The sequence below is a fragment of the Amphibalanus amphitrite genome, unplaced genomic scaffold (assembly GCF_019059575.1).
Source record: "Amphibalanus amphitrite isolate SeventyFive unplaced genomic scaffold, NRLGWU_Aamphi_draft 000540F_arrow, whole genome shotgun sequence".
Lineage (NCBI taxonomy): Eukaryota > Metazoa > Arthropoda > Thecostraca > Balanomorpha > Balanidae > Amphibalanus > Amphibalanus amphitrite.
The window spans coordinates 78593-104326 of NW_024882034.1; the positions used below are offsets into that span (position 1 = coordinate 78593).

A 25734-nucleotide genomic window follows, 5' to 3' on the forward strand; every position below is an offset into this window, starting at 1 on the left:
AGTTCCAATACAGTTGAATCGCACGCGATTTGAGTGCAAAAATCAAGAAAAGTGCCAACTTGTTCCCGTAAAATATTTTGAATATTGACCTAAAAAAAATGAGTAATTTCCAGATAAAATAACAGCGAAATCAGTTTTCGCTTGCCAATAAAACTCACAGATATTGAAGCTCCATTATTAAAGGAACATTTTAGTACATGCCATTCTTGATAAAACTTCTTAGCCACGCAATACCAGCGCAAAATAAAGAGACACTGAAAACACGACCAATCACTCCGATTTACCATAGGAAAATGCATAGAAAATGTATGTCTCAACTGCGCCAAATATACAGACAGTTATATACCTACATGTGACGTCATGATTAGCCCGACCAATCAGAAGCAAGTTGTTTTCAGCCACAAATAATTAATTTCTGAACTAACTAGGCATTTTTTTAACAAAGTGATTTTAAATTAAATCATTAAAAATTCTGAGCTTTTTTATTTTACCAAAACATACAGAGCATGCAGATAGGTCCCAACCCTATTGCCTGTATGAGTGTGTACTTGTGTAGACCAACAGCAAGTATCCAAATTACGCGGGATAAAATTATGCACCTCTGTCGACAAACACCATGATGATCGTACATATTTGCCTTTGCAGTTGCAAATGATGAACCCTGTAATGTAAGTGCTCAGCGAAACACGTTTTTTTTTTGCACGGATCACCGGCACTGAATTCCAGAGACGACGGTCGTCTTACTAATGTGTATGATGTCAACTTTAGCCGTCTTCAATGTAAGAGTGATCGCATCTTCTACAGAAACTTTGCACTTGTTTTTCATAACTATCGGACGAAGTCGATAGGCACCATGCCTGCGATATGACCAGAAGATGCATGGTATTTTATGTTTATGGTTATGCATTTGCGATGTGATGCATGCGCTATTCCTGTTCTATTCGCATTCCTGTCGGATCAATAGGGTAAATCTAAAATGGGTACTACTTATGTACTTACCAGCAATGTGAACTGTCGAGCGGAGATCTACATAAGTTTCAACATAGCCACCAAGGCCACCCATATTCATTATTCAGCTTTGATTCAGCTCGGGTTCAGCCCAGATTGGAGAAATCTATGAATCCTCTTGGCGCTGCCGAGGGCAGTCACGGTAGCGCCTGAGACTGTCCTCTTAGTTCGGCCAAGGTCTTCAGATCTGCCAAGCACAGTTCACCTGCTAAAAATTGCCGTACGAGTGTGACTTGTCCCTTCCTCGGCTGATTTCAGGGTATGTGTGATCCCATTAATTCTCCATCCCGGCTCGCTGTATTGACACGAGTCCTGGGTGGGTATTGATGACATTTTTAGATTATCGGGCCAAACACCAACCAATGACATTACACGAGGGCCGCGCCCCATTGGTGGGGGTGGGGGTGGGGGACGCCCCCAGTCCCCTTTCTTCCATACCTCCTGACCAAAGGTCAGTAGGGCCACCATACTTTACATACCACTTTCGACCTAGTTTTTTTTTTAACTTTTAAAACGGCACTCTATTTGCAGTTGATTATAAAGAACACAAAACGCTATCAAACCTCGAATTTTGGAAATTTCAAAAATTTGAACGGTACCTACAATTGCCAAATTCCAAGAATTATATTTTACAGCTTTCACCTATATCAGAAAAATGCCTATATGATAGAACACATATGTTAAGATGAAGTAGGTACGCCAATAGATTTTGGCTCGATATCTTCCAAATAGAAAAGTTATCCACTTTTACATCTTACCGTAGTGAATTAGGCACTCACTAAAACACAATTTTCAATGCAATTTTCAGTACCTCTTTGACCTCCCACACAAAAATACCTAGGTAGCACCATCGTGTTCCTGAGCTCAAACTGCTTACGATGGGTGCCATTTTTGTCCATAAATTTCAGCTTCAAAATTTGACATTTTCCTGACCGTGACCTGAACTTCATTTTAACCGGCTGAACTGGCTTCAGACGGCAGAGGCGATGCTATTGTTAGATTATATCGCCTAATTGAGCCATAAAACATGTGTCGCATGACAAACATGCCTTAGAACTTCCATGACCTTTTGTGACCTAGCGTGTGACCTGGTTCTGACCTGAAACATGCCAAATACCTACAAGCTCGGTATCCTTAGGACACCTTTGACCTGCATTTAGGAGTTCGTAAAAAATAACCCGTTGTTATTTGTTTAGCCGCGGTTGGAGCCCGTAGTGTGAAGTGAACATGTCAAAATGTTGAAAATTTTATTTTAACTCGACCTGTGACGTCATCATCGAACTGAAAGTAAAATTTCGCGCGTCATACTGATCGTTCATGTGCAGGACTTTGAAATGTTGGTTGAATTTGGAAAATCGGTCGGTAACTTTCCCGAGATCTCAGGGGGCCGAAACGCCCCCCCCCTTCCCTCCCCAACGGGTGACAGGGTCCAGCCAGGGTTGTGCTCGACTAAAAAAAATTGCCGACTCGACTCATCATTCAACTTCAGAATGCCCTGACTCAACTCTGACTCAAACAAGGAGCTGATTTTTTCCCTTGACTCGACTCATGACTCAAGCGGCTCAATGAAAATATTAGTTGACTCAAACTTGACTCAAATTTTTTGTTGAGTCAAGTGTGTTGACTCAAAATTGACTCAGATAAAAAAGTTGTTGAGCGGGGGGGGGGGGGGGTGAAAAAATCCGGCAGCAGGGCCAGGCCTAAGTTGTTAAGCGGGGGGAGAATGAAAAACTTATACTATATATTGTTTCTAGAAAGTTGAGTCAGCTGACTCATGTTCCTAAATGTTTTTGACTCAACTCAATGTCAAAAGTTATTTTACTGACTCAACTCTGACTCAACTCAACACCTTAATATTTTTGTCCGACTCAACTCTGACTCAACTCAACAGCTCAACATTTTATCCGACTCGACTCAAATCTGACTCATTTGAGTCAGAGCTGAGTCAAATTTCTGACTCGACTCATGAGTCAAGCACAACCCTGGGTCCAGCAATAGCCCAACGGGCGCGGGATAACAAAGCAGGTTGGGAAACTATTAACCATCTCCAAATTTTGATCATTGCAAAACTATTAAGGATTTTCAAAGGCACTAAAATACCAAAAAAAAAGTTTAAGACACCAAACGCCAACTCGACTCATATGTTTTGATATGGTTTGGGCAAAGCCAAAAGTTGGGTATCCGATAGACTAAATAGATTCCGCTTGCATACGTGCTGCTGACCGTCACCAGACCGGCACTGTTGTCCACTCGGTCCAGGCGGGGCGGTCGGCCTGTGTCCTGTGTCGGTGGGCGGCGGCGGCGGACGACCAACCCCCGGTGGCGGCGGCGGCAGCAGCCCGCCAGTGGCGCCCCCCGTCGGCCGGCCCTGCCGCCGGCGCCGGCCTCTACCAGACTGCGCGCGACCGCCGCGCCGACGGGAGCGCGGTGTGAGCCGCGGAGCCGTGCCGCGGGTTGTGCGAGCGAGCCGACCGACCCGGGCCGCCACACTGGCCATCGTCTGCAGTTCGGCAGTGGCCGCCGCCATGGCTCCCAAGGACGGCGCCGACACGGAGCTGCGGCCGTGCACGGACAGCGAGCCGGATAGCGTCGAGGTGAGTCCGAGAGAGCCACTCCCCGTGTGAGAAGAGCGACAGTGGACGCTATCTGAAGCGCTCTCTTCTCGTGTACTCTCGCTAAATCTCGCTGCCCACAAGAGCCTGGGCCATCTTCATCCGTGTGTTATTGTGGGAGCTCCAGGGTCAACAGAACAGTGACGCCCTGTGGCGTCCAATGTTATTGTATCACATGTGACGTCCGGTGATGTCCCGTAAATAAGACTGTTCAGTGTGACGTCTTCCATGGATGTTCTGTGATGCCGTGTGGACTATGGCGACGCCAATGACCTTCTATCACGGTCAAAATTCCAGACGCTCTGGCCCTTGACTCCAGTAGGCGGAACTATGGTCAAGCGTACCCATTTTCGGGAACGCATTTTCGTTCCCATGTTTGGGAACGATAAACCCAAATATGGGAACGCCATGTAGGCATTATTTAAAACAAGAAAAAGAACCGTTAAATGACGTCCAAAAAATATAAAACGATCGTGAACCGCCTGATATTTGTCTCAATATTGTTGGGAAAGAGTTTGATATTGTAAGGCCCATCGTAGTTTCAAATCGTTCCCCTATTTCTAAAGCAGTCCATCATCCGGGCCGCGAGCCCAAATTTGGGAACGCTCTCGTACACTGGCGCTGCAAGCGTTCCTTATTATGGGAACGGCGTACCCAAAATTGGGAACGATTTCACCGACGCCTTTCAGGGGCTCTTTTCATTAACAAGCATCACGTCCAACGCCGCAAATTATTGTTAACGCAACAATCATCAGATGACCTTTCCGGCAAGACCGTCGCATGTTTCGCCCGGTCTTCTGCGCTTTTATTCCCGTCGATCTCGCAGCGGGCACGCCCCCCTCTGCAGGATTACGTAATTCACAACGCTCAGCGATGTTCAACAAGGTCTTCCATACCTATATCCACCGTCCGCGCTGAGGGTGGAGACATGTCAAGCACCTGTCTGTTTATCACCGATAGTTGACGAGTACAAGGAAGTATCCAAAAATGGGAACGCTGAATATGTTACACCCTCAAAACACCTAGTCCCAATGAAAATCTAGTTTTTTCCTTTCTTGATGAGTGTAAGTGGCAAAAGGCCTGGTAGGATGGGCACGAGGAATTATCGAAATCAGCATAAAAATTATAAATAAGCCACACAGAGCGAGCTATATAAGAGAAATTCCCCCAAAACGATCACGCTTAGAAACACGGAAGACAAAAACCACGCTCATGACGCTCCTTATAAAACAACTCTAAACAGCTAGCATCCAAATAAAATATGTCTTTCCGGGATGATAAAATACAGCTGGATAATTTTCAACCGCTTAAACTGAGTTTACAACAGTAGCTCGGTAAATTCACTCACGTTCCACGCGGTCGTCCGCCCCGACACAAAAGTCAACAATATTACCTCGGGACCGTCCGCGTCTTCGCTTGCATTTGTCAGCATCTGGTGTCGATAGTATGGAAGTTCATAACTAGGCGAAAATTATTATACTTTACCTCAAACTAAAAAATGCTTCATTTTCCTTAAAATTGCATGTTAAATGTCGTATAACCCGTATTTCCACCATTCTGTCATTTTCAAAAAATCATTAAAAATATCATTCCACGGTCAATTTCCTTGTTCCACGGTCAGATTAAAGATAACTTTATGGAGATTTAGTAGACACTTAAATCAGCGTGCACTTTTTTGAGACGTGATGCACTTTTGACTTTTAGTGGGAGAACGGCCGAAAAATTGCCTTCCGTTCTCATAAATGGGAACGCCCGTTCCCATATTTGGGAACTCCGTTCCCAAAAATGGGAACGTTCCTATATTTGGGTACTCATGACCAATGACCATAGTTCCGCCTACTGACTCCAGCCGTTGCCGCCGCCGCGCCGGCCGGTCGCGTCCAAGGGCCGGGTTTGCCGATGTCTACTCTCTGTGTTGGTATCATTTGTGTCTGCCGCTGTCTGCCGCTCCCTGCCGCTGCCTGTCTGGCTGTCTGCCGTATCTGCCGTGTGTGCCGATGTCTGCGGGGGCGCTGATTCGTTCCGTTCGGCTGGCCGTGGCCGTATATCCCGTCCCGGCGCCGGTAGCCCCGGGTGGCCACCGGCTCCGTCTGACTCCCCGTGCCGGTACCCGTCTGCCGGCGCCCTGCCGCGCGGAGGACAGCCGCACTGCACTGCAGGCGAGGGGCCGCGGTGGCCGGCACCGGCTAACCCGGGTGTGGGATGGTAGCCGCTAGCCTCCACTGTGGTAGAGGATGCATGTGTAGGAGAGGCTACAGGCAGGGACAGCTTTTTTTAGCCTCAGCTGTGAAGATAACTGTAAAACAGGGAGGCTTTGTACGGTGCCATCGCCACAGTTCTGACCTATCGATTCAACAGCGCTGCGCTGCTCCAAACGATGGTATCGGTCCCAGCGGGAGGGTATTTACCGGGCAGATCAGGAGACTGGCAGAGGCCTAGTGCGCCACCATTCGAACTGCACACTGTGCCGGTCATGGCGAGCGGAACGGAACGGCAGCGGGCGGAACGGAACGGAACGGCAGCGAGCGGAACGGCTAGCTCCAGCTGCTGCCGTGCGAGCACCGGCCCATGTTCTGGACTGGGTTGGACTCTGGCTATGTTGCTTCACTGCTACTGATATGGATCGGTGGAAGATCGTCTTACTTCACTATCTGTTGGGAATCTGGTCTCGCTGAAGGCTGGCGTCATCCCTGTGCCATCATGCCTTGACGTCTTTCCCGGCATGCACTGGTCCTCCGCTGCCTCTCATCTGATCCAAATTCACCATCTTACCGCCTCTCATTCCCTGTCTCTCCTCATCTAGTCCACCAAATCTTCTCACTTGTTTCCTCTCTTTTTCACTGATTCACAATGATCTCACCCGATCCCGATACCCTCTCATCTGGATTGTAGCTCCTCTGATCCCCGGAAGGCAGGGTCATCGGGGCTGAACCGTCACACCCGTCAGATTCGTCAGATCCGTGGGCAGTGGGCTGTAGGCAGCCTTCAGCCCGCAGGGTCGTCAGAACTGATCCGCCAGAGCCGGGGGCGGCCCTCAGCTCGTGTTGTTCATGCTTCCAGCACTCCTCAGGGCTCTGGGCTGAACTGAGCCGCCGGGGCCGTGGGCAGTGGGCAGTGGGCGGCTTTCAGCCCCCTGTCGTAAGCAGGACTGAGCCGCCAGGGCTGTAGGCAGTGGGCAGTGGGCGGCCCTCAGCCCGTGGGGATGAGCTGCCAGGGCTGTAGGCACTAGGCAGTGGGCAGTGGGCGGCCGTCAGCCTGTGTTGTTGCGGCTGCCGGCGCACCTCGGGGCGCGGCGCGGGCCGCCGGACGATGCGCGGCACGCCGTCGACCTGTCGCGCCGCATTACGGCGGACAGCGCAGACGCATTGCCGGGGTGCTCGGCGACGGCTGTGCATGTCAGACGCGATGGGAACAGTCACCCGCACTGGCACGGGTAACGCTAATCCGACCCGGTGTCAATTGGTGGACAGAGACGCATTCAGCTGCTATTGGCGCGATGTATTTAATACCCACAGGCCTCAACACTACGCTGTTTGGAGATGACACGAACTATTTTATCTTGTTTCGATATCGCCTTGGATGAGGATGACGGTGTGTTATTGTGCTGTCAAAATTATCCAGCAGGCACTCCACCCTCTGAGACAAAATGCGCCATCCATAAGAGCGTAAGGACCGTCTCGGGCGGCCGTCTCGCCACCTGACCCCTTCTCGGCACAAATCGGCGCCATGTGTGCGTCCGCCCCGGGGCGGGCGAGCGAGCGAGGGAGAGGGGGAGCCAAGGACTCCCCGGGCGAGGACCTCCCTCGAAGTTGGGGAGCTCGGCGGTCCCCTCCCCTCTCTGGTCAGTGCCGTGACTCTGCCCCGGCTCTGTCACTGCCGCAGCTGCCGGCCCGGCGCGGCTCCGCTCACGGCGAGACTCGTTTCCTGGACCCGAGCGGTTTCCTCCTCGCTCTGATCAGGTACAAGGCCACAGTGCATGGCGTCGCCGGCTTTACGGCGGCTGCGCTGAGCCGCGCGCGTTGTGTTCCTTGTCGTGTACCTGGCGTCGTGTGTCGAGTGTCATGTCCTGTGTGTCGCGTGACACGTCACACATTCCGCGGCGCGCTCGGTTGCAGCCGGCGTCGTGCGGCCGGCCGCGCGGCGGTGGGCCGAGGGTCCGGCCGGCCGTCTCCGCCGAGCGGCCGCTCCGTCTCGCTTTGACGAGGGTCGTCCGTCGGTCGGTCCCGGCTCGTCCGCGCCGACTCCCCGTGGCGATTTATCGCCGGCCGTCCCGCGCCGATCGGCGACGTCGGGTCACAGAGCAGGGCCGGTCGGTTTGCTGCGCTTCTCTGTCGTTGGGCGCGAGAGAGCCGGCCGCCAAAACCGCTTCTGCTCCGTCACGGCAGCCACGGCGCGGTCTCCGGCCTCCGCTGTGGAGAGATGTCACCCACACACCGCCGGTCGCCGCCGACGCCGGCAGCTCAGAGAGATCGAGTGACGCGGGGGCTACCATCGCTGTCACATGGAGGGGGAGAACATGACGAACAGCGGGGGAGAACACGACGGACCGGCGGGCAGAGGAGCCCAGGGCTGAAAAAAGTGTTTCGGTGGTTGTCGTCCGAAGGAAAACGGGCTTATTTGGTTGTCGGCTAAAGATGTCTAACCCGCGCCCCGCTGAGGGTCCTTGATTTCCATGCCCTGCTGGGGGGGGGGGGGGTGGTACAACACCCCGCTCTTTTAACTCTGATCCTGGGTCAAGCAGTGTTAAGCAGTAAACGGCATTCGAAAGAACGTCCAAAATAAGGATGAAAACATGTCATTCATTTGTTAGATCAAGTCAAAGGTCAGGTCACCAGATGCCATTAAATGAAAAACATTGCCTTTTTCAACTTTTTTCTTCGAAACACCGGTCCACAACTCGGGAACCAATTATAGAGCTACATACGGCGCCGCGGAAAAGATTCGATAGCCCTGTTGACCCGCCTTTCAGTGACTCTTCGACGGTGCCACTGGTCGACTTCCACTCACCTTTCAACAAAACGTGCTCAAGTTAGTACAAGCACTTCAGTCGTGCAGACGCCACGGACCCTGCGTGCGAATACATTCTAATTCCTCTCCTTCTTGATAGTGTAGGGCGCTCAGCTGTCAAGCTAAAATGTCCGACGATCCCTATTCCTCGACCTCGGAAGTCCCGAGACACCATATCCTCGTGGGCATGACATGGCGTGCCCTCCCCGCATCAAAATATTACCGGCACTGGCGCGGTCCCGCCGCGGACCTACCCCCAGGCGCCGCCGGGGGTGGGTATGACGTCACAAAAGGAGCCCCGGCGGATTGGAGGGGACGCTAACTGACCGCCGGCCGGGGGCGGCGCTGAAGGGTGCGGGCAGGGGCCGGCCGAGTCCTGGAAGGTACTAGATTTGCCAGACACGTGTTGCCAGTGGACAACCACGGCGACCACTTGGTATGTCATTGGTCGCCTTTATGAGGGTCGCCGGTCGGCCGTCCGAACGATGGTCGAACGACGCAGTATATACTAGATAGCTACGGGGAGTTGGAATATGTCTGTAGCTACCAGGAAATTTTCCACTGGCGGATGCCGCCGCGTAGGGTGGTAACGGACTCGAGAACTGCGAGTCGATTTGATGGGGAGGGACAGAGAATGGTTTGCGTGGGAGAGGCGATTGGGTTGGGTGGGCAGATACGAATGGATTGCGCGCTTCTAACCGCACTAAGCGGGAGGTCTAAATCAGTTCAGGCGCTGCGCGTGGTCGCCATAAGATCGTCTTCTCGGTTGTCGTCGACAACGACAAAACGATACAATTTTTCACCCCTGGAGGAGCCGCTGTTTGTCTAGCTGCCCGGTGCTGGTGTTGGCTGGCGCCGGCGGGCCGTTAGAAGTGTGGTCAAACAGCGGAAAGTGTGCTCACTGCCCGGTGGGGAGTGGCCACGCTCCCGTTCTCTCCCCCCATTCTCCCCTGCTCTCTCCTCCCATTCATCATCTGGCCCCCTCTCTATGCCTCTCTCCGGGGTGTCGGCTGACGGCTGTCCCTGAATGGGCCACCTTCAATGGCGAGGCTGTTACATTTTCATATGGAAAGAGTGTGTGTTCAGCGCTTTGATCGGATGACGCGCAGAGGATCCCGTCTATGGAAGGTCGCTCTTTCGCCGTTTATTTTGTTATTCATTATTCGATTGTTTTCATGGTTCATGCTGTGTAATTGTCCGTAAGCCTTTTACATTTGCTAAATCGTGTACAATATTTTATGCCGTTTTTGAGCGACCTTGCAGGTCTTCATTTAACTACATATGTCTTCTCGCAACATTAGATGCTTTTTTATTTGGCTTCCAGTTTTATTACAATTTAAAGGTCTATCAAACTTTTCGAATGAGACAAAACCGAAACTGGTGAATAACTGAATACGGGCAATTGTTTGAGATATTTTCTTAACCCTCGCCCATGTAGTTGGTGCACCCCCCCCCCCCTGAGGTTTTTCTTAGCTACACGCCGAACCGTTTCAGATAGCCTGCTCAAATTTTCAGTACCCTATGGGGCATCCTTTGCACAACTTTTAGTATTTTTTTTGTCAAGGTCATGTCAGGTCACGGAGGTATGACGTCATAAAGGGAACAACCTCCGGCCAGATTTACGCTAAATTGGAGATTGCTTCACATTGGTATAAATGCCGACTGACCTGACACACTGATGGATTGTTTTAGAATCATAACTGGCTGATTTGACATTGACACAATGTCCGTTGACATTTTGAAGGTTACTAAAGGTCAAGGTAAGGTCAGTGACCTCGGTTGACCTGTAATGACTTTTTGCACTTTTATGCCTTTTCGGGGTATTTTGATGCCCTGAATTCGAATTTGATATCCATTTCAGGCATCGTCGGTTGTTTCTTGTAGTTCATTTTGGGTCAGGGTCAGGTCAGTGACGTCACACGCCTGACGTGACCCAATGCACAAATGACCTTGCAGACTTCCGATGCTCCCAACGCATCATTTTTAGAGTTATGACATCGAAATACACACCAAACGACAGAGAATTGATCAAGAATCACGATAGTGAAGTTTTCAAGTCGATATCTCTCACCGTTTTGCCGCAATCGGCGCGGAACTCTGAAAAAGTTAGATTTTTCCGAAAATTTGACCTTTGACCGGTCATAAGTAGGTCAAATGTTGACCTAGGACCAAAAAATATACCACCAATCGCGAGATCTCGTTGAGAGCAATCCGTTGGTCTTTTCCGCTAAGCTCTACGACGCTCCGTTTTCAAACGCCAAGGGGGGTCGCACCCCCCCCCTTGCATGGGCGAAGGTGGCAAAACACCGTTTACGGGCGAGAGTTAAAACAATTCACTTCCATTTAAATAATTCAATTATCTACCAATTTTTAGTACCACATATCGGAATCTGTTGGCGCTTGAACAATTCTGAAAATAGGTACAGCTTAGCAATATCATAAAATATCATCAAATGCAAAATATCTTTTGATATGAAACTTAACAGATGTGTCCCCTTCCACAAAGCTATGCTGAAAAGAAGTCCGTATTTCATAGCGACGGCGACCGTCCACGGCACAGACGGGGAAGGAAACCGGTAGGCGGGGACGGAAACCGACCGTCCCATGCAGCTCAAAACTCAGCGAGAAGTTAGTTTTGCTTGATTGGTGCTACCTATAGGTACTTTAATGAAAAACAATATCAAATTCTTATCTGTATTCAATGTAAACGCGTTTCGATTATTTCTTTATCAATACATTGATACAATACAGATAATGAAAACACAATGCAGATAATGATAATGAAAACACAATACAGATAATGATAAAGAAATAATCGAAACGCGTTTACATTGAATACAGATAAGAATTTGATATTGTTTTTCATTAAAGTAAACATTTGTCAAAATGAACAATATACCTATAGGTACTTAATTTACAACCGAGCCTCCAAAAATGCGAAAACCATGCTGCTAGACCGGAGGTTGACGAGGGCCGAGAATATTGCGCGCGCAGCACAGACTGTAAAATTCGCACGTGACGCGAAACATTAAGATGTCATCAGCGATGAGACCAATCAGACTTGGAAAGTCCAAGCAAAGAATCTAGATGCAATATCTGCTGATCGGCAATGCGGCCGCAAAAGTATCGACATACATAAGAGTAGTTATCACTAATGCGAACTCCAAGACACCTCACCTCCAGTGCTGTCAGGAAGCGCCGCGCTCAGCCCACGGCTCAGTGGCTGACTGCTCTCGGCGGCGCTGCGAGCGCGAATGACCCGGGCTCGGGTCATGTGGACCTGACGAGCGGGCGGTATGACGCAATGCTCGGGGTTACTTGAGCAGAGTTAATACGCATTACAAACGGACTACAATGTTGAGCGAATAGGAAAATCCGTTCCTGATACGCATTTACTTGCTCATGTAACCCCGGTATATCACATGGGCGGCGCTCGCCCAAACCGCGGAGAAAAAAAAAAAACATTATCAGTTAACTTATAATGTTACATTTAGATATGAAACTTAACAGATGTGTCCCCTTCCACAAAACTATTCTAAAAAGAAGTCCGTATTTCATAGCGACTGTCGCTAAAAACGGGACGGGAATGTCTCCTGCCGCGAGCGGCATCGGTCAGGTTGGAGGGGATGAACGGACGGGGGTGTCGGAGCAGGAAGGGGCAACCGGGGACACACACACTGTCGTACTAAGGTCAGGGTGTCTGAATGGCTTTGAGATTGCATTGATAGTCATCATCAATCATTCACCATCAGCATTCGTCGTCATCATTGACATCATCATCTAAGCGCCGATGACCTTCACAGTCTGGCCACTCCAAAAATCTCAAACCATCATCAAAATGGCATAATCAAAAGTACGTTTTTGGGTGGCACTGTGACTGTTGCGCGATACCATGTGACTCTTTGACTGCAGCCTGTATGCACGATGTCACCTTGTGGCACTGTGACTGCCAGCAGCACACTGCCTGGGGTAACACACTGTGTTACCCAGGCAGTGTGCTGTGTTACTTACAGTCGCTGCTGTGTTACTAACACAGCAGCGACTGTCACTGTGTCCATGTAACACTGCGGCGGTGTGGCTGTCTGTCCGTCCCAGTGACCCCCGTTCTTTGGGCGCCGGACGGCATGTCACACTGTCACAGAGCGGTGGCTCCGAGGGCTCCGAGCGACGTGTGTGGTCCAGGAGACGGCTGACGGAGAGGAAGGGAGGAGAGAGAGAGAGAGAGAGAGAGAGAGAGAGAGAGAGAGAGAGAGAGAGAGAGAGAGAGAGAGAGAGAGAGAGAGAGAGAGAGAGAGAGAGAGAAAGAGAGAAAGAGGAGTCGGGGTGGCCGTCTCTCCCTCCACGCTGCATGAGTGATCACATCCCGAGCACAAGTCGCAAGCACAGTCCTGCAGTGACATCAGTCGCTCCACCGGTTCCGTCTCGTCCTGCATGTTGTGTCTTATATTGCGCCGCCCCACACCATGTGCCGTGCTGTGCCGTGCTTGATATGTTGTGTGCTGTGCTGTTCTGTGACGTGACGTGATGTGTCGAAGTGTCGTGAATTGCCGCGTTGTGTTGTGCCGCGTATGTCGTGTGCTGCTGCCGTGCCGTGGCGTGCCGTACCGAAACGGTTCATGTGCCGTCCTGTGCCGTGCCGGTCTGTGTCGTGTGCCGCGCTGTCCTTGCCTTGTTGTGTAATTTTCTGTGCATCTACTGACACAAATAATAAGGAAATATAATCTGATGTAATAATAATATGCTGAACAGAAATTATTAGTTTAAAGCAATTACAAAGAAGTTGCTAGGTCATAGTTCACCCACTTTTAAGACTTGGTGTTATTTCTAGAAATTATATAATGCTTTATTTGGATAAATCTGAAAACTCACAGACCTGGAATAAAGTCGCGTGGCGCGGCTGGCATTGCCGGTAAACACAGAGCGTACACAGACCACAAAAACAGTGTGTGTCGCGCTCGCTCGCGCGCCCCTCAGAGCACCGCGTCTGTGTCGGGGCACGTCTGCTATGTGTCGGTCGGCCGGCGCAGGTGATGGCCGGCTCCTCGAGCTGCTCAGTCGTGCGCCAAAAAACCGCCGCCCTCCGCGACTGTCGCCGGTCGCGACGGGCGCGTGGGAGGGAGAGAGGGATGGGAGGGGAGAGAAGAGGGATGGGAGGATTGGCAGGGAGAGGCTGGTGGGTGAGACAGCCAGATTTGGTAGAGCCCCTGACTGCACTGCTGAATGATTTTCGAGTTGCCTATACCGTGCGTGTGGTCCTGTCAACGACTCTACAACTGCAGCTAAACTTGACAACTCCTCCACACAAACGTTCACCCCCCAGAAACAGGAAGACCTCTGGGTTTTCCATTAGCGGCTGGGGCTAAAATTGATGCGCCTGGTGTCTGGCAGCGGCCGGTCCAAAAAGCGGTCGGTCCAGCCTCCCGCGCGGAGACAGAACCGGCCGGTGGGCGGACCGAACCAGCGACGGCACCGGCGACCGAACCGGCCGGTTCGGAATGTGACGCGCACCGCGATCGGCATCTATCGGCAGATTTCCGCGTGTGAAACGCTAAGGCCATCTTTCACTGCGATCGTGTAAGATGACACCTGTACACGGTAAAATGTGCGGTGGGTGACGCGCTGATTCGTTAGCGACGGCAGCCGGTGACGCCGCGGTCAGATAACGCAGACAGCTGGAAGCTGACCTGCCACCGGCCGGTGACGGTGGTGTCACCGCGGCTGATCGCGGTGGTGGGCGGGAGGGCGGCAGCGATGGTGACGATGTGCTGTTGTTTTGGCTGCACTTGTGAATGGTGATGCCCGGTGAAACGGGGCGTTTTTTTAAGTACAAAGATGATTCTACCATTTCTACCATTGTGCCCTATGACCTCAGACCTGTGTGAATGTGCCCTGTGACTTGTCTCACTATGACCTGTCTGCGCCGTGTCCCATCGGACTATGCCCTGGGACCTGTCTGACTGTGACCTGTTCTGGCTGTGTCCTGTGACCTTTGACCTGTCTAACCTGGCCCCTATCGACATTTTTCTCTTAACACTAACCCGTCCTTGTGACCCCCACAGCTACTGGACCTGGACTCGGACTCAGGCAGCCAGGGCTGGCAGGCGCCGCTCAGCTACTGTGACGCCTGCGAGGGCTGCCTCGGTCCCGACGAGCCCAGTGTGGAGGCGGGAGGCCGCCGGTGGCACCCCTCCTGCCTCACGTGCTGGGTGTGCGGCCTGCCGCCCGACCAGCGCTGCTTCATCACACGACTCGGACACGTCCTCTGCATCGACGACTTCAACAGGTCAGTGTTCCGGCCCGGAAAAGTCACCATGACTTGTTGACTATGGGGGAGCACCTTGCCTTGTGCTGCTGGCTTTGCAAAGTGCCGTTAGGGATTAGGGACTGCGATGTTACGGAGGTGACGGTTTGGCTATGCAGTGGTCAGGTAAAGGCTACGTGCTCTGTGATTGGAAGGAAAATGATTGTTCTGCCAAAATGACACGTGGGACGAAAGACAATGTTTAGGTAAGCGAGATAACGAGAGATCAGCGGTAAAAATTAAGGAAAAACGTGAGGAAAGCTCGCGCGAATACTCAGCCTGTCAGACGCCACTGTGCACTGTAGAAAAGCTATATTTAGCGTCAGGGGCGTCGCCGACGGGGGGGTCGGGGGGGTCGTGACCCCCCCACTCTTGAAAACTGGGGGTGTCGACCCCCCCACTTTTTGCGATGCTGAGTATGCTTTTTTAGCTTTTATGTCAGTGAAGCAGGCGTCAGCAACACCAACAAATACATCAGATTCAAAATCGCTTCAAGAGCTCCCTAAAGCCAATTAGCCAATTACCTAAAGGTCAATTAGCTGTGGGCGGGGAACACCAGCACAACAATGTTTTTAAGTAGCCCCCATCCTAGTATACCTTTTTATCCCTCAAAGGATTGGGCGCGCCAAAACTGCCCCGAGCGTTCGTCTGATCGTTTAAAAAAAAATGGTCGCAGTCGATTCGTCGGATCAGTACCTAACTACAAAACTACAAACTAGCCTCAGCCCCATGGCTACCGTCACAACTAGCTGTACAGTGCACATGTAGGGGAAAGGGAGTCAGATGGAACCGTCTCGGGCTTTCGCAAAGAAGTCGCGCAAAAAGGAGCCGATTGCAACAAAACTTCCGGTGCGCTCGAGTTAATCACCTACTTAAAATAAATCGATATCCCTGATTCAAATAAAGATGACCTTAGTTCACTTTTTCATAACATGCTTTTAATTGATAGGGTAGTTTTTGGAGCTGATTTTGAACTTAGCGCCCATCTGAACATTTAAGAAGTAGTTGTGTTGCTTATTCATATAACATGCTAGGAAGCAATCGGTGGTGGTCATCCACTATTAGGTACTGGTCGTTCTGACCTGACCTGATCTACCCCAAATGCATGGAGTCATCATCTTCGTTCAAAACTAAGATAACATTCGTAATCAGAACCTCGAAAAACCATCACAACTTACATTCGTTAAGTTCTAGCAGGTCCCGAGTTTCTCTACTTATTGGCGATGACCTGAGTCCTGAGATGACCCGAAAACTTGTAAATGGGTACCATCGGCTTTCTCTCGTCACGGGCAGCATGCTCTTTTTTCCGCAAACCTGTAGATCGATCAGGGGTCGAAAGCATGCCTCAGCGTTAGTTTAGTATACGTTAAATACGTTAGCGACTGGGAAACCACCAATAGAAGGGCTACAGTGAAGCAGAAAACTATTCGATAGCTCTTTTAACGCTCTTTCGCTAGCTTCGCGTTAGATTTCATCTCAGGTCTATGTTTGGCCCATAAGAAGGCAAACAGCTAACTGGACAGATTCTGCCGAAACATCTGCTTTGCAATAACTTTCGATTCCGTGAATTTGTATGGTATGTACGTATGTTGTCTTGTCACCACCGTCTTGATCTCTTTGAGACGCGTCACATGAGTTAAAATTTGACCATTCAGAATTAACGTTAAAACGACCTCAGGTCAACGTTATGTCCTGATCGAAAAAGGACCTCCTGCTGCATATGAATGGATCCGTGTTGTTGAGCTGAACAGTGAACACCTTCCAGGTGCTGTCATCGCTCTACCGCGTCTTCGTCAAAAGTTGTAGAAAAAAATGCTGGTGGCCATCGATGGACATTTCCACTAATGTTCTTTCGAGTCATCACTCGCCATAAGTTGCACCCTGTCCCTGGGCAATGAATGAGCTGATTTGTCATGGCTCCAAAGATATTTTGCGTTTCTGACGAACTTTTTCAAAGCAGGAGGCATTCGTGCTTTTTCTAATTTCTCATTATTTTCTAATGATGAGGTCACGTATTTGACCTGCCTTCAGATCATAGATGTAAATCCTCAGTTAGAATCATGAATTGCTGACACGTATAACCCCATACATTAGGTACCTATACAGTGTACCAAATTTCGAAGTTATGGGAGAAAAGCTACAAGAATGGCGAGAGGGGAAACTCAGGACAGTTTTTATATAGAGGTATACCGTATAACTGAACTTGACATGACGACCTGACCTTAAGTGACCAGTGATAATTTTTACGCAAGTGATGTAGGTAGGTATACCTACCTAATAGGTTATACCAAATTTGGCGGCGCTGCGCGCCGATTTGTTACACACGCACACACACACATACGCACGCACAAAACTGGGAAGTGTGGCAAAAAAAAACACCCCTACCCATCGGGTGAAGACTAGAAACCCGACCCCCCCACTCAAAAATCCGTGGCGACGCCCCTGTTTAGCGTAGATATATCGAGATGTGAAACAACTGTGTAACGAGAGCCGGAATAACAACGGAGCGGAAGCGACAGTGCCAGAAACACAAACTATTTTAGATAAAAGATAGAAACGGGCTTACAGAAAACAACGAAATAATTACGCCAATTAAAGCACAATAAACTTATTTTAGAACGCAAGTAACATTATATAATCTTAAGACAATAGCGAAGATAATACGATTTAAATATAACTAGAGGTACAGGTTTACGCGATAACTGTATGTTTTGATATGTATGATAAACGGATGCATTAGTTTGGGTGTAGAAACTTGCATTTTTATTGGTATTATTTGTGTAGAACTGGGTAACTGCTTTTAATTGAACTATAAAGTATGATGGTGATGCATGCGAGTTGTTCGAGCCCTTAATAAGTTAGGATGTTACTCAATTCAACCCTACCCTACCCTACCCTACCCCTACCCCTAACCTACCCTACCCTACCCTACCCTACCCCTACCCTACCCTACCCTACCCTACCCTGCCCCTACCTCTACCCCTACACTACCCTACCTTACCATACCCTACCCTACCCTACCCTACCCTTACACTACCCTACCCTACCCTACCCTACCCTACCCCTACCCTACTGTATCCTACCCTACCCTACCCCTACACTACCCTACCCTACCCTACCCTACCCTACCCTACCCTACCCTACCCTACCCTACCCTACCCTACCCTACCCTACCCTACCATACCCTACCCTACCTACCCCTACCCCTACTCCTACCCTACCCTACCCTACTCCTAACTTACCCTACCCTACCCTACCCTACCTACCCCTACTCCTACCCTACCCTACCCTACTCCTAACTTACCCTACCCTACCCTACCCTACCCTAACCTACCCTACCATACCCTACCCTACCTTACCCTACCCTACCCTACCCTACCCTACCCCTACCCTACACTACCCTAACCTACCCTACCCTACCCTACCCTACCCTACCCTACCCTACCCCTACCCTACAATTCCCTACCCTACCCTACCCTACCCTACCTACAATCCCCTACCCAACCCTACCCTACCCTACCCTACCCTACCCTACCCTACCCTACCCTACCCTACCCTACCCTACACTACACTACACTACCAGCGACAGTCCAAGTTTCAGCTAAATCGGCCCAGAAACGGCTGAGATGTTGCAAAAATAAATTAACTGTATTTACTGGCAAATCCTCTTGGCGAGCGGTGCCTTGTGTCGGCCTTCGTTGTCAAAGGTCAATGACCTGCCGGCCCACTCAGTTTTTTAAGCGAACAACTGAGCCTAAAGCACGTGCCCTCTGCTCGGCGCCGGTCGCGGCCCCACCACGTGCACACCGCTGAACCCACCCCCTCGAAAATTGAATACGACAAATGAGTGCACGCGTCCGACTTGCAGTGAAAATTTCACCCCCGTAGCCCTTACCGTTCCCGAGCAATAGCGTGTTTTTGCCTATTCTAATGTTAACCCTATGGGCACGCGAGCACGCGCCAAGGGCGCACCCCCGGCCGCATCATGTCCAAAAGTTAATACGAGCTACGTGTAAAGGTGGCCCACATCGCTGTAAAATTTCACGGCCGTAGCTCAACGGACGCCGCCGCAATAAGCGCTACAAAGTGACTACGTCGCACACGGCGGCGGGGTACTTTTTAGGATTTATAATATAGATACTAAAAACGAGATCAGAGGCCTGTTTCACTAACAAATAAAACTTGTATTTACAAAGAAAAAGCTTGAGTTTACAAGAAATAATTACCAACATTTGAGATTTGGATTTCACGAAACCTTTGAATATGAATTTTGAGTTTAAAATTTGCAAACTTTTTTACAAGAAAAAGTTTGCAAGAAAACATGGGAATCGCAAACTTTCTGTTTCACGAAGACCAGAAACTTGAAAGAAAACATCGTAATTACAAATCTGAAATTCCAGTGGTCCTGACGTTCGGAATTTTGATACTTTTTGTGCAATAATGCAAAACAGTCATATATTTAGAACAACTATGCTTTGTTGAGTCGTTTCATGCTCAATTTTTACTTAGCACGCACCCTAAGATGCAAAATAATCGGTATTAAAATATCGTCAAATTTTGTCATTCGCGCGCCATAATTGCATTCAACAGTCTTCTGCTGTCAAATGTTTTGCGTGTTATTTTCTTACAATAATAGGACAATGTGAATTATCATTTATATCTTTTTCCAACAGCATCATTAAATATAATTTAATTAGGCAGCTTTTGACATGAATACTAGACAATATTTGATACAAAGAAGCAATATCTTTAACATGCTATAGTTCTTGATTAAAACATTTTTACTGATTTTTACTGTTTACAAGTTTATTTGCAAACATTTTCTTATCGGAGGTGCCACTGGCGATGAAGCTTAGTGAAATCGGTTTTTACGTAGTTGGTAAAAATACTTATGAATTGTAAACTACAAACACTTGTAAATACAAGTTTTTAGTGAAACAGGCCTCAGAAGGTACTTGAAAAGGAAACAGTATTTGCGCACACGCGACAAAACAATAGCGCACTTGGGCGGAGACGCCGCAACTAAATAATGTGCCGGTGGGCTGCGCGGCACCACAGCTATACTGGGCTGCGCGATGGCAGAATCGTAAGGATAGGGTAGGTGGAGGCTACGGGACCGCAGGACAGGAGTAACTAGTGATGGTGTTGGGAAGGGTAACAGCAGAGCGGCGACTGTGCGTTGTGCACTGCGTATGTCCACAACCCCCGCTTATGTAACGGGCGTGGTCAGCGCAATTGCGACCCGGCTGTAAAACTAACGCATTGTGCATATTCACCACTGCACGTTGAATGAATTCGTTGAAAGCGGCGGACCAAATGTTTTGTCTGACAGGTCATTGTTTTGACCAATTTTTCAGCGTGACACACAAAACGCACAATTCGCACAAAAGGACGGGCAGCGCTTGCGGGGACAGTTGGAACTCATTTGGCTGAACTTGGGATAGGCAAAAACCGTAGGGGAGAGCGGGGAGAGTTGTATCATGTCCAAGTTGTATCAGGGCGAATTGCGCCAAATTTATCCAATAGATGACGCTCGTGACACGACCAGCCGACGAGGTTTTCCGGGCGCCATCTTTCCCTGTTCTGTCGTGTGGCTGGGTGGACGCGTCTCGAGGTGAGAGCCGATTTTATGTTTTTTTTTTTAATGCCATTCTAAAAAAATAAGTTGCAAGAAAATGTGTGTTTTGGGCATTTAGATGTGCACGAATTTGACAGATCTCCGTAGCGGTGGTGAGGGTAGGTTCTAAGGCTGCGTGAGTGAAAATGGATTTCTCCAGCTGTCCGCTGTTATTGAGCACGAGGATGTTTTTTTCCAAGATGGCGGCGAGGTACATGTTGTATCAGAGCCGGGTGGGGTGTGTTGTAACATGTATATATGTATGTATGTATGGGTATGTTGCTTTTGATCGCGAAAGCTAAGCCCTGGCTCGCGTTTGTAGGTAGCTAGTTAATACTCGTTCCATTTCGGCACAATGTGTTGGCTTCTTTGCTCTTAACGGGCCACTTTTGCGTCTAGTCTGTTGATGTTTCGTGCGTTTCAATGTTTCGTTCGGATTGACCTAAGTTTGGTCTAATAAAAGTGAAGCCTTTGCGCATATACATTGTACTAACCCCATTTAATGTTGTTGTTATGTTCAAAACCAGTGGCAAGCATACTGCTTGAAACGTGAAATAGTGATACAAATTACCCCACCATGTGATACAACTCACCCAAGCCATGGGGCAAGTTGTATCAAAAACATTGTTCTATTCGGCAGACTGTAGAAGAAAAACTGGTAGAGGTAGCGGAAAAGTTTCTTTGCACAAAAAAGCAGAAGAATCAAGGAAGGAGATAGTATGGAAATAATGATTTTATCACGGATGGTTACGAGTTTATGGGTCTCGGAGTAAAAACTGATACAACCCACCCCACTCTCCCCTACACATATTGCAACTATTGTTCATCATTTTTAGCCATGTTTCTCTTATGCAACTGCGGTGCATGCATGATATATCATCACGGCTCACATACCTTAAATCTACATTTACATAATATCTGCTCCTCGCGAAACCGTCCAAAATGTGCCCGCAGTCGCATCGTCCTGCGAGCGATGCGGACCGACTGTTTCCCTGGCCCTGGTCCCCTGCTCCCCTGGTCCTTTTGGTGTCTGAGGAGCTCTACTCGGAGTAGAGCTGCCGAGCGACCAGCGGTCGCGTGCCCGCCGCCCGCCGCGCCCCTCAGGCGCCTGCCGAGTCCGGGCGCGTTTTCACACGCTCCTCATACACATTTATCGGATGATCAGGTCGGATTTTAGCGCTTTATAACGTTTCTCGCCACCACTAGACCGGTTACAACAGCAGAAAAAGCTGCTGGGCGCCGCCCCCCGCCGGCCACTGCCTCTCGATTGCCCCACAGAAGGCACCCGGTCGACAAAAACTGAATAATACCCAGCCGACGGACAGCGGCGCAAACACGGCTACAGAAACCGGCCGCGCCATCAAAAGCTCATTCAGGGTGATAACACCCTTCCGCGGCACACATGCCGGTGACAGCGCTAAAAAATGTAGCCCCGCAACCATTGACGTGGGATGAGCGCGTCGAGAGGGTTTTCAATGGGCCTCTTTGATCGGTGGTCGCATTGACTCGCGCCGGCGGGAGGGCGGCGGCGGCGGCGGCGGCGGCGGCGGCGGCTCTGCTCCCGGCCCCGCCCGCCAGGGTCGCCATTCAATGACGTCATACGGCCTGTAGTAGCTCCAGGGGAACAGACAAACTAGCAGCCCTAGGCAGGGACGTAGCCAAGGGGGGGGGGGGGCACCGGGGTCATTTCGCCCCTAATAGCGAAAAAAATAACTAAAATAAAATATAATAAAAAATATAATAAAAAATAAAATAAGATAAAGAAAATAAAACAAAAAAGTAAATACAGCTGCGCCAGACTCCCAAAAATAGTGGGCCGAATCCGAGGAGTTTTCCTTTTTGGAGGGCGTACCACACTAGGCCGCGACCTGTGGCCCCTCCCTGAGCAAAATCCTGGCTACGTGCCTGGCCCCAGGGCAGCGTAAGGCATCTTGGTGGACGCCTTGCGGTGGACGCGACACTGGGTAGCGGATTTATAAGAGACGGGATGGTAAAAGTTGCGGTCTACTTGCTGAGAATCAGTTTGTGTGCATTCACATTTAGCCACTGCATAGGACAATGCCAACACGACAGTCACGGCGAAGTCAAAGGAACAATAACATTTTTGTTTTATATAAGGCCGCATTCTTTGGGCGCTGAATATCCCTGTTGGATACAATGTGTCTGTTTGGCGTCTCCTTATTGGCCGTTTCTGAGCGTGGAATCTCTCGGATCCATCTGATCGATCAGTCTGTGAACGCTGCCGGCACCCCGACTGAAGCCGGTATAGCTGACAGATATATGTTGTCAGGCCGTGAAGGAAACAGATCCTTCATGAGCTGATAATCTGCGGTGACACAATAGGCCACTAAGGTGTTAATGTCAATAATCAGACAAAACTTGGGCTGCAGCGCGGCTGGCTAAGTGATAATGCGACGCGGCTGTGTGATAAGCGGTTACAGAGGGCCGCGCGGCGCGGCACTGACAGGTGAACCATCGCTGGTCTGGTCGGAGACGGCGGGCGCCGGCGAGCCGCACAGCGCTGCCGAACTGCAGGTGCCTGACGGACAGACAGCCGGCCCTTCAGAGATGGACACCCGTGACGGGCGCTGATTGACACTCCTGCGAGCCTGGCAACGACTCAAACGACGGAAAAGGGATTAAAACGAGTGGGAGAGTTTGGAGACGGCTCACGAAGTCTAATTTGAACTTGAAGACCCGGTCACGCGTGAACACTATTACAGAGCTGCCACCAGACACAATGGTGCGTGTGCAATTGTTATAAAGATCATGGCGAAGATTTGATGAAGGCGTGGCGAATCGTGCAAAAGCCACCGTTTGGATTGATGACATATGTCGCTGACAATGACAGGGCGCGGATGCGACTGCTGTCGTACTCGGTTTAATGACACAGAACACTTGTCAGACAAAACCCTGTGTCTAATAGGTAATGCCTGCACGCATGAAAACGTCACCACTTAACACGCCGGGTGCTGCAAATCAATGTTGTAGTTATACATTTTGTATGTTCGTTTATATAGTATATCTAAATGATGATTATAAACACCAATTCAAATTTGGCAGTAATTTTGTATTCATTTTAAACACTACACTGTCATCGCCCGGTAAGAAAACCTATATATTAGATAGATAAAAGCTGTTGACATATAACTACGTTGTCGGCTGAATGCTTTGAAATAGTCAACATGAAAAAATTGTGCTTTTCCATAACGTGGAAACTGATCACGCTCTGATAAAAACTTCATTAATTTCATGGCAGTTGGCACTTTCAACTCCTTTGACTTGCTCGGCGTCAGCGGCCGTGGTCATCGCATTACGCATAAGAGCTTATAATTCTGCACCCTAGATGGCGCTAGCGGTCAACGCCTGAAGGTAGACTGTGCCGCACTACTTCGGCAGCGCCAGCGGTAAACGCCTGAAGGTATACTGTGCCGCACAACTTACATTGCGCCAGCGGTAAACGCAGGAAGGTAGACTGTGCCGCACTACTTCGATACATCAGAAGCGCTTTGAAGTCTAGTTAACTAAGCACTTCAGTGAAAGTGTGTGATGAAAATAACACATTTTCTCTTTTATATCCATTTTCTCTTTTATATCATTTCATTAGATATTTAGTTTACATTGTAAGCATTGATTTGGTACATAAAGTTAGCATATGCGTAAATAGGGAAATGATACAACTGTGCGAGGGGCCGAAAGGGGGAGACTGCATCTGTCGTCGTGCTAGCTTCTTTCTTGCTTCGAAAATTATGTTCCTCTGTATTTTTGAGGTTGCTAATACACTTAATATATATCCCGTTCCGTCCATTTCATTTCAAGCTGTAGGTATATTGTATATTGTATATTGTATAACCAGTGCCGTCCCATCGCTGGCTATATAACACGTGTCCCGTAACACGTGTCCCGTAACACGTGTAACACGTTGTCCCGTTTCAGGCTGTGTATATCCATACCTTCCGTTCGTTACGGTCTGTATAACCAATGCCTTCCGTTCCGTTGCAGATTATACAACACGTGCCGTCGGTGCGGCCGCCAGTTCTCCAGTCCCTGGGAGCTGGCCGTGGTGGCCCCGACCGTCCCTCCTCGCCGCTACCACCCGGGCTGCTTCAGCTGCGGCCTGTGCCGGCGCACCATGGTTCGCCACGAGCTGTTCGCCGCCGGTCCGGACGACGTCTACTGTCCGGCCCACGCTGCGGCTGGCGGCGGCGCGGTGCCGCCCGGCGCCCTGCCGCTGCCGCCCGGCGCGCTGCCCGGCCAGCCCAGCTATGTGCCGCCGGGGAGGCCGGGCCGCGGCCGCCGCAGAGGCGCCAGGAAGACAGGTCAGTCGGCAGGGCCGGGTGTGATAGAGGGGTGGGAGCAGCGGCCCTCAGCAGTGAGCGGCGATGGCACGCTCAGATTGTCTCGGCTCAGTGGTTTCGGTTGATTGGTCCGTTGGGTACGGACTGAGCTCTGGTTAGTAGCACGACTGACAGGTTTTGCACCAAATGACACCAGCTCAATTCATTCGTGTCTGTATCTAGACTAGACGACAACTACTTATGACGTAGGCGGGGACGTTATGTTTTCCAAGGACAATAGTTCCTGGTCGAGCTATAAAAATATGAAACACCTCAGCTCAGGCCAGTGACAATAGCCATGGCTCGTCGCGGCTTGTACGACCCCGGCAGCAAACATCATAAACATACGATGAGACGGCTAAACAAAAGATAACATTTCTGTTAAAACGCGGAACAGCTCGATATACAGGCATAATGACAACAGTCTAGCTACCTAACAGCAATATAAAAATTCATTTCCGTTTTCGTGCATATTGCACGGATCACATCTTCAAAGAAAATACCGCACGAACTCTATTCCTTATAGGTGGATATGAACATATATTGTTTGGCATATAAAACTATATTTTAAACTGTCAATGCATAAGAGTCCAACTGTCCCCAAAATTGGAGTGCTTTTATTTTTTTGTTATTTGGTAGTGAGCAATTGAATTATGCTAGCTTCACAGTGTTAAAATTTGGTCTTGACTGCTACTTAAAAGCATAACTAGCACTTGTTCAGTTCAATGACAAGCTCAATCCATTCGTGCTTAAAAAATTGCTAGCACTTATGTCCCTTGATTGTAACGCTCCCCGGTATCCACTAGCCCGTTTATTTTAGCGTCCTACCGAGGCCGCTACGTCCTCCCAGAA

At 49.6% G+C, this 25734-nt stretch overlaps 1 protein-coding gene across 1 annotated transcript in view; it reads left to right on the forward strand.

The window, feature by feature from the left end:
- The first annotated feature begins 3406 nt into the window (after positions 1 to 3406).
- The window catches only part of LOC122393543 (LIM/homeobox protein ttx-3-like), a 32578-nt gene continuing 10250 nt past the window's right edge, over positions 3407 to 25734 (forward strand). The window contains exons 1-3 of the mRNA XM_043389708.1: positions 3407 to 3602; positions 14687 to 14910; positions 24548 to 24864. Coding sequence (XP_043245643.1) covers positions 3534 to 3602; positions 14687 to 14910; positions 24548 to 24864 — 610 coding nt within the window. The 5' untranslated portion in view covers positions 3407 to 3533. The remainder of the gene's footprint in view (positions 3603 to 14686; positions 14911 to 24547; positions 24865 to 25734) is intronic.